Source organism: Gymnoscopelus microlampas (assembly GCF_963454915.1).
Source record: "Gymnoscopelus microlampas genome assembly, chromosome: 14".
NCBI classification, from domain to species: domain Eukaryota; kingdom Metazoa; phylum Chordata; class Actinopteri; order Myctophiformes; family Myctophidae; genus Gymnoscopelus; species Gymnoscopelus microlampas.
Genome location: NC_139951.1, coordinates 33,305,317 through 33,315,691, shown reverse-complemented (window position 1 = coordinate 33,315,691; position 10,375 = coordinate 33,305,317). Strand labels below are relative to the sequence as shown.

At 38.4% G+C, this 10,375-nt stretch overlaps 1 protein-coding gene across 1 annotated transcript; it reads left to right on the top strand.

Annotated features, from left to right (window-relative positions):
• Window positions 1-512: 512 nt before the first annotated feature.
• Window positions 513-4,687, top strand: LOC311060168 (solute carrier family 46 member 2-like; the record flags this gene model as incomplete). The annotated part of the gene is made up of 4 exons (XM_084078298.1): window positions 513-534; window positions 2,482-2,565; window positions 3,370-3,526; window positions 4,597-4,687. 4 exons carry the CDS (start codon window positions 513-515, stop codon window positions 4,685-4,687), a joined length of 354 nt encoding a protein of 117 aa, XP_083934424.1.
• Between the last annotated feature and the right edge of the window lie 5,688 nt (window positions 4,688-10,375).

Sequence of the window (10,375 nt, the reverse complement as noted above, 5' to 3'; positions counted from 1 at the left end):
CGCGTCGCGATGCGACGCGCTTTGAGCTTGTAGATCAGCTATTTGTTGCTACTTTTGTGTGACATACTAGAATGACGAATTTAATTTACAAAAAAAAAATATGGAGATAAGAGGCGTCTGCCCGACAGTAACAATAATATGCAATGTGTCCCTCTGGAGTGAGTGTGGAAATATAGTGGCCCTATACACCATCAAAGTTGTATCACCCCTGCACTATAGCCTACTTAAAAACTGTATTTTCTATTATTGTTATTATTATACAATATATTAAATTTAATGTTGGTATATATCTGTGTCTTGCAGGTTAATCTTGTGACCTTCTGCAGAGTGGACTAAATCTACTTCATACAGTGAGTTAAAAACGCTGAGTCATGGCTCCTAGCTATGACTCAGCGTTTGACTCACTGTATGAATGCTTCAGGGAAGGTTCAAAGGATGGATGGAGTCATCAGGAGATAGCTGGTAATAGAGTGTCTGTAACTCAGGACAAGGGGCTTGAAGATGGAACCTCGATGGCGTCGACGCAACAACGAGGCCCTGAGAGCTGAAACGTATAACGGTGCCAACGAACGTTCTCCGTTTGAGATACAAGGCGTACGGTGCTCGGGACGTGGTGCCATACAACCTACGCGGCTCTATTAATACCAGCTATCTTCAACCACGCGGCGGGAGGCCCCACACGGTACGTACCTGGATCACACCTGGCCAGCAGTGGTGGAAAGTAACTAGGTGCATTTACTTGAGTACTGTATTAAGTGCAATTTCAAGGGATTTGTACTTTCCTTGAGTATTTCCAAATTTCAATACTTTTACTTTTACTCCACTACATCTCGGATCCAAATATTGTACTTTTTACTTCACTACATTTATTTGAAAACTTTATTTTAGTTACTTTGTAGATTTTGACTATAATTAAGAAAAAAATTGATTAACCACTTCAGCCCTATATACATTTTGGCCATTTGAAATTAGCCGATCTACAAGCTCACAATGCGATGCGACGCATTGTGAGCTTGTAGATCGGCTATTTTTAAAAGATTTTAATATATTTTGAAAACTTGTGAAACGGGATATTCTACATAATGAGTACTTTTTATTTTTGGTACTTCAAGTACATTTTGATACCTGTACCTTTGTACTTTTACTCAAGTGAATTCTGGACTTTAACTTGTAACAGTATATTTCTACATTGCAGCAGTAGTGATACTTTTACTTAAGTAAAAACAAATCAGTATTTTCTTCCACCACTGCTGGCCATTATAAACCAGGGCTGTGTCACCATTACAAAATGGAAGTTGACGATTCATTGTCACATGATTGATTGTGATCAAAGATTTAATTGTGTTTGACGTTGAGCATGGGAACATTATGAATACAAATGTAATTTATTTTTGGCTTTTAGGGCTTCGTAAACAAAAGTTGCACAAGGTAGATTTAATTACAACAAATACATTCATAGTGGGATTAGCCGATTGGATATAGCCAATCTACAAGCTGAAAACGTGTCGCAGCGCAACACGTTTTGAGCTTGTAGATCTGCTATTTCCACAAAATGTTTGAAAATATATGAACATTTTTAACATGGTAATGATTATGACGATTATGCAAAACATAATTGCAAATTCAAATAATTGCAATTAGGCTATTGCGTAATAATTGTGACCGGTCTAGTATAAACCCTAGGGTTTTTATACTCATGGTAACTGATGGCTGATATCAGACATCACTTTGAGAGCCACTGGTCTAGCGGCTGAGAGCTGAACCAAGTCGTCTGTGGTTTTATTTTCAAGCCGAATCCCAACCCTCAACATTCTGCCTCCTCCAGTGTTATGGAGAAATTGGTGACCTGACAAAAGATGTGTCCATCGTGTCCATCACATGTCAAACATCCAAAGTAAATCACTGCTGTTAGTTTATAAACAGAGCTGCTCTGTTCATAAACAAACGGTTGTTATTAACATTTGGACATGGTGATGTTTTTGTGAAGTCCACGAGATGGTCGCATGTTTTCTGAAGGTCACCAATTTCACTGTAACACACAACCATGCTGGAGGTAGGAGGCACAAACTGGAGTTTTGGAATCAGCGGCCATATTGGAAATAAATCGGGCCTCTTCCTCATTTCCCTTCACAGGTGTTACCAATGATGCTAATGAAGGCTCTGTTCCAAATGGACCCTTACGGGTGTGTAACTCTTGAGTGTACAGATGGAAACAAATTACAGTCCATTTGGTTCCATTTGTACACTCAGAGTTATGGGTGTCCTTTGAGAACCACTGTGCTACACTAAATAGAACAGAGCCTTCATTTGTATCATAAAAGGTGTGTTTTTTTATTATTATTTTTTTTTTGGGGGGTGGGGGGCATTTTTTACATATCTTTTAAAATAATTAAAAACAAAATGTAGGAAGGAGGGATATTTACTGAGAAACTGATTGGTTGTTTTTGCCCCCCCTCCCCTCCTCTCCCCTCCTCTCCCCAGCTCGTTCGTTGACCTTGTTCTCCCTCATCCCGACACCCACCATCCGCTCCATGCTGTCCAAGCAGGTCAAAGGATCCTCATATGGTAAGTACGCTGTGTGTGTGTGTGTGTGTGTGTGTGTGTGTGTGTGTGTGTGTGTGTGTGTGTGTGTGTGTGTGTACAAAATGCATGGTAAAAAAATGACATAATCACACAGAGTGGGTAGTACACTGTAAAATCTTGAGTGTTAATATAACTCTGAGAGTGTACAAATGGAAAGCAGAATGACACTGGTAGAGCGTTGGGGGTGTAGTTACCTTGCCATGATGTAATTCCAGATATTGGCAAGATATCTTCAATAGTTGTTCCGTTGATTCGAAATTGATCATAGGAAAGACTTGTCATTGGTTTACATTGAACAGGGACATGTTAATGTACTGTATCTCAATGTCACTCTTTTATTACACAAACAAACTCAAACAAAGATTCTGACAATGTCCAACATAACATTACAAAACCTGACACAGCATTTTTTGCATTTATGTATTTTATAAAAATGTCAGCTACATGTTAACGGAGTAGTTCACCCCCCCAAAAAAATACTTATTTTCTATCAATTACACACCCCATGAAGCCTTGAATTCATGGAGATTGTTTTTGTCGCATTCCTAAGCCAATAATTTGATGACCGTCAGTGTCATGTCAGTATAATGGTCAGTATAATGGTTAGTACCATGGTCAGTGTCATGGTTAGTACCATGGTCAGTATCATGGTCATGGTCAGTATCATAGTCAGTACCATGGTCAGTATAATGGTCAGTACCATGGTCAGTATCATGGTCAGTATCACGTCAGTAATATTCTCTCTCTCTCTCTCTCTCTCTCTCTCTCTGGACTCTCTCTCTCCAGGTATCGTCCTAGCCTCCCTTCAGCTGTCCTTCCAGGTAGCCAGTTTGGCGTACACACCAGCCTACACTAAGATCTACCAGGCAACTCTCACCTGGTCTCCGGGGTTTGTCTTCACTCTGTCCAGCATCATCTCTGTTCTGGCCATCATCCCCATCAGGTACTGGACTTTGGTGGTTCTCAAACCTTTTCATGTCAAGGATGACCAAATTAACAGGCCACGGTATTTGGCCACGGACCCCCATCTGACAATATTTTGTGCCAGGGACCCCCATACAAGATTTGTGTTTGTTAAATTGTTTAAAAAAAAGATTCACTTTTTTTTTCTTTCACATTGTTTGAAGATGTTTTGAAAATAGCAGATCTACAAGCTCACAACATTGTCTTGTGAGCTTGTAGATCTGCTATTTTCAAAGACCCGATGTATAAAGGGTTAAAGTAGTTAAACTGATTTATAACTGATTTGATATATCTACTGCTATTTGTATAGGCTGGCTGTGTTTTCCACATCCAATATTTCTGGCTTCCGTAGGGCCAGCTATCCATTGAAAAACACGTTTAATCATGCACCTTATGTATACTGGCGCTTTGTGTATTTGATTTGTCTGTGCCTTCCTGTTATTGACCTGGTCTGTGTTCATTTCCTCTTCATTCTCTCTATCTTACATTCTATTCTTCCTTAGGCCTGTGACAATTATTACATAATTGCCTAATCGCAGCTGTTTTTGCATACTAGTCATATTCGTTTCCATGTTGAAAAATGTTCATACATTTTCAAACATTTTTCAAAAACACTTGAAATAGCAGTCGCGTTGTGAGCCTCTACATCTGCTATTTCCAGTATTAGTTTTATTTTTTACATTTTGAAAGTATAAAGTAAAATATGGCAGTCATTTATTTTGTATATTTAAGTTATTTGTCACATCTGACCTTTGTATTTTTTGTTACCCTAAAGGGCAAACAGAAATATATATAATTGTATTTATATGTTCCAATGTTCAATGCCAAAAACACGATTAAATCGTTAATCACAATTATTTGCGTCACAATTAATCGTCAACAAAAATGTCACAATGGTGACAGCCGTACTCTTCCTGTGCCTGCAATGTTGAGAGAGTTTGCTCCCAAAAATAATTTCACCCACACCTGTAATCATGTGATGTGATGTGATGTGAGGATAAAGTTGAATGCGATCCTGATATGTCATCTTGTGTCGTTCCTGTTCTCCAGCATCGTTGGCTGCAGGTCACCTGCAGGTCACTCGTTGGCTGGGCGGGACTACCAGAGGATCCCGGGAGATTGGCAAATATCTGGCAAATAAAAATATCTGGCAAAGATATTTTGTTTGAGGGGAAAAGAGTGCTCCAGGTATAGAGGCAACTCATGTCCAGTTTACTAAGCATAGAGGGCTTAAGTGGTTAAACATATAGTCATTTATACTTTGTTGTATGACTATGTCACTCGCCGTCAGGAGAGGCACACCAGGCAAATGTTTGGGGCCCACAACCAAAAAGGTTCAAATGTTCCCCGGATTGCCACTAAAATTGACATATTTCCCTTACAGTTCTACTATCCCAAAACATTGAACCCCTTCTAGCTACCGTATGACTGCTGGATACTGTTACTGTTAGGACAGTCAGCTAGACACCATAACCATGGCAGGAATTTGAAAGGTGCCATGAAGACCACGTCCACCCTGCCCCCTCAGTTTGTATTTATAACGGTCAAAGAAAGGATATGCCTTGCCTCTTTCCTATCGATTCGTTTTTTAAACACTGTGTCTTCTGTTGAGATTCTGAATTCTTATGGTATGGGCAACATCGAGTGAAATGCTTCACACATAACCAGTGGTGGGTTTGATTTCAAGGCTGGTATGAACTGGTATTTATGACGATAGTTTGACACAAATCTAGGACCAGCCAATCGAACTCATCCTGATGACACAACTGTGAGTGACTGAGTGAACTTACAGTATGTTCAACATTGAAGACCTCCTGCTCGTCAAGTCACAGGGTTGTGCTCCTGCAGATTTTGAAAACCAAGCAGCATTGGCAAAATGGTGAGCAACTGGCATCACCAAAAATAGCAAACATTGCTATGTATTTCAATGTTATGTCTTAAAGTGTTTTTAAGTTTTTTTTGCACATTGAATTGCCTTGTTGTTGAAATGTGCTATTCAAATAAACTTGCCTTACACTTTTCAGTCCAATGCCAGTCCAATGACAGTCCATGTTCAAGTCCTAGACCTGCTGTAGTTGAATGTGAAATTGCTGTGAATTTGTTAATATAAACAAACTTCAAAAGTACTAAGTCATTGACTGAGTAATGTAGTAATACTCAGTCTTTCAGGAGAGTGTTTCCATTGTCACGTTTTTCCAGCTAAACTACAAGAGATCAACTCAAAAGCACTAAAAGACAAATGCGGGGTGGAACAGGAAAGTTATATAATGAGTATTTCAACTTTACAAACTGAACGCTAACATACAAAGCGAGACTTCAACAGTGCTAAGAGACAGATTTTGAGGTTAACTGAGTGATGATGTGGTGGTCTGAATTTCAGCACGGAGAGTCCATATTCAAGTCCTAGTCCTATTACCAAAGGTGACAACAGACAATTAGACAAATAAGCATATGTGAAATGAATAATCATAATCTTTACAAGAAACCAAGTTAAGAATACATGATTATGTTTTATCTTACAGGTGTACGGTACAGTAAATAGGTGTATGTTAATATTTGCTCATGCTTTTGTAACAGGAGTTATTTTACATTTATTTTATTTGATGAAGTTCGTCAACATGTAGCTAATTGAGAACCGAAGAATGTACCCCAGATATTGTAGTTCATGTTATTTTCTCAATAATACGTTGTCTGAACAACACCGCCCTCCTCTGGTGGAACTGAATTTCACTGTGGTCAAATGCACGCACATGACGTTGCTCTTTCTTCCGTGATGGATTCAATGAGCAACAATATGCTGGTGTTTACAACTCCGCTCCATTTATCATATAAATAAAGTCTTATATTCCTATATTAACTGTAATCTGTACACATGGTTAAACATATGACCAAAAATAAATATTCACCGGGACCCAGATTCATACCCATAACATCTTGGACACGGAACCTCAGCTTTTCTCTTGCACCACCAGATATTTCCAATGATCAAGATGCTTGAATTTAAGACCTCTCACCTTGACAGAATGATTGAATCTACAAATACATCCACTAACTCATTTCTTAGTTTTATGACCAAAACTATAGCAGTTTTAATCAACCAGAACTATACTAGTTTTTTGTAATCAAGAGTACAGTGGCTGTTATTGTCACTTTGGATCATTAGATTCAAAGATGTCCATACAACGTCCAAGAAGAGGTAGACCTCGTTGCTTTAGAATGTTTATGCTCAGTTTTGGCCATAATGAGCTTTCCGCCCGACAGGACAAAATATTTACATTTATATTGTACATGCAAAATTGCTGCTATACGAAAACGTATGGTTACTGCACTGTTTCTTATTTTTATTTTCATTTGTAATAAAATGTCACTGACATCACAAGGTGTTTTTATTTTACGTATGGTCCAGTATATTATTAATTCATATAAGTCACTGTATTCCAGTGGGGCAAGGCAGCCTACTGTAAGTCTTAAACAAAATATATAAAACAACCCTAACAGTGGGATAAAATCAATAGAGAGTATGCACATGCGTCACTTACTACTACTACTAATATTTTCTGGAAGTCTCCTAGCGTCAGATCCATATAGTCTAGCGATTAGGATACCTGGGGCCTGTTCCTCAAAAGGTGAATAAACTAAGCCAGGCTTAAGCTCTAATTCCCTTTTGAGGAACAGGCCCCTGGTTTCATTCATTGTCGATGCGGCAATGGACATTTAAAGGCAGGCTTACAACTACATACTTACGCCTAGTAACCTCATTCATACTTTAAAATGTTCATCTTACTCTGGACATGTTTGCCTGAAAAGGAATCTTTGAAATGTTGCATATTTTTAGAATTGTACTCCTTTAAAAGTTCAGAGTTTTTGAATGTTGGCGGATGGAAGGTTTTGGGACCTCAAAAAAACACTTTCACCTAGAAACTCCATTCACAGTTAAAAAATTCCCCCTTCTGTGGACATGCATCCTTGAGATGTTTTACTTTGAAATGATTTGTAGTTTTTGAAATATTTAACTTTAAGCGCCTAATGCATTGTCAATGGCAATGGATATTTAAAGGGAAAAGGGTACAAAGTTTTCAAGGCTAAGTTAACAGAATAAGTCAGAACCTCTGTGGTGCAGTGGTTTAGATACAGGACCTGCAACCAGAAGGTTACCGGTTCAAATTCAACCAGGACAGGTCTCCAACAAATACCTGACTCTTGCACCTTTATCTGATCTTTCACTGAACAGCGTGTAAGACACCATAGAAAGTATGTACCATGATGGAGCAGTGGTTAAGATTCAGGCCTTACACACTGAAGGTCCTGAGTTCAAATCTCGCAAGGACATCTTTCTAACTTTTACCTGGGGCTTTTACCTTTATATAATCTTTCAGACAAATTCCACGCAAGTCAACAGAACATGTAAGGACCTCTGTGGTGCAGTGGTTTAGATACAGGACTTGCAACCAGAAGATTCCTGGTTCAAATCCAACTGGCACACTTTTTTTTCTTTCCCAAGACTCAAGACCCAAAAGAGTCTTGAGTCGAACCAATTACTCCCGCGGAGACATCAAATTTCTCTTTTGGGCCATGAGTCCCAAGACTCAAGGCCCAAAAGAGAAATTTGATGTCTCCGCGGGAGTAATTGGTTCGACTCAAGACCCAAAAGAAGGTGAACTGACTGTAATGATTCAAAATGTCATATATATAATAGAAACCCCATTCAAACTTTAAAATGTTCATCTTACTGTGGACATGTTTGCCTGAAAGGGAATCTTTGAAATGTTTAATAGTTTTAGAATTGTACTCCTTTAAAAGTTCAGAGATTTAGAATGGAGGTCGATGGACGAATTTGGAACCTCAAAAAAACACTTTCACCTAGAAACTCCATTCACAGTTCAAAAATTCCACCTTACTGTGGACATGCATGCTTGAGATTTTTTCTTTTGAAATCATTTGTAGTTTTGGAGATATTTAACTTTAAGCGCCCCATTCATTGTCGATGCGGCAATGGACATTTAAAGGCAGGCTTACAACTACATACTTACGCCTAGTAACCTCATTCATACTTTAAAATGTTCGTCTTACTCTGGACATGTTTGCCTGAAAAGGAATCTTTGAAATGTTGCATAGTTTTAGAATTGTACTCCTTTAAAAGTTCAGAGATTTAGAATGGAGGCGGATGGAAGGTTAGGGTTAGGCTATAGGGACCTCAAAAAAACACGTTCACCTAGAAACTCCATTCACAGTTCAAAAATTCCACCTTACTGTGGACATGCATGCTTGAGATTTTTTCTTTTGAAATCATTTGTAGTTTTGGAGATATTTAACTTTAAGCGCCCCATTCATTGTCGATGCGGCAATGGACATTTAAAGGCAGGCTTACAACTACATACTTACGCCTAGTAACCTCATTCATACTTTAAAATGTTCGTCTTACTCTGGACATGTTTGCCTGAAAAGGAATCTTTGAAATGTTGCATAGTTTTAGAATTGTACTCCTTTAAAAGTTCAGAGATTTAGAATGGAGGCGGATGGAAGGTTAGGGTTAGGCTATAGGGACCTCAAAAAAACACGTTCACCTAGAAACTCCATTCACAGTTCAAAAATTCCACCTTACTGTGGACATGCATGCTTGAGATTTTTTCTTTTGAAATCATTTGTAGTTTTGGAGATATTTAACTTTAAGCGCCCCATTCATTGTCGATGCGGCAATGGACATTTAAAGGCAGGCTTACAACTACATACTTACGCCTAGTAACCTCATTCATACTTTAAAATGTTCGTCTTACTCTGGACATGTTTGCCTGAAAAGGAATCTTTGAAATGTTGCATAGTTTTAGAATTGTACTCCTTTAAAAGTTCAGAGATTTAGAATGGAGGCGGATGGAAGGTTAGGGTTAGGCTATAGGGACCTCAAAAAAACACGTTCACCTAGAAACTCCATTCACAGTTCAAAAATTCCACCTTACTGTGGACATACATGCTTGAGATTTTTTCTTTTGAAATCATTTGTAGTTTTGGAGATATTTAACTTTAAGCGCCCCATTCATTGTCGATGCGGCAATGGACATTTAAAGGCAGGCTTACAACTACATACTTACGCCTAGTAACCTCATTCATACTTTAAAATGTTCGTCTTACTCTGGACATGTTTGCCTGAAAAGGAATCTTTGAAATGTTGCATAGTTTTAGAATTGTACTCCTTTAAAAGTTCAGAGATTTAGAATGGAGGCGGATGGAAGGTTAGGGTTAGGCTATAGGGACCTCAAAAAAACACGTTCACCTAGAAACTCCATTCACAGTTCAAAAATTCCACCTTACTGTGGACATGCATGCTTGAGATTTTTTCTTTTGAAATCATTTGTAGTTTTGGAGATATTTAACTTTAAGCGCCCCATTCATTGTCGATGCGGCAATGGACATTTAAAGGCAGGCTTACAACTACATACTTACGCCTAGTAACCTCATTCATACTTTAAAATGTTCGTCTTACTCTGGACATGTTTGCCTGAAAAGGAATCTTTGAAATGTTGCATATTTTTAGAATTGTACTCCTTTAAAAGTTCAGAGTTTTTGAATGTTGGCGGATGGAAGGTTTTGGGACCTCAAAAAAACACTTTCACCTAGAAACTCCATTCACAGTTCAAAAATTCCCCCTTCTGTGGACATGCATCCTTGAGATGTTTTACTTTGAAATGATTTGTAGTTTTTGAAATATTTAACTTTAAGCGCCTAATGCATTGTCAATGGCAATGGATATTTAAAGGGAAAAGGGTACAAAGTTTTCATGGTTAAGTTAACAGAATAAGTCAGAACCTCTGTGGTGCAGTGGTTTAGATACAGG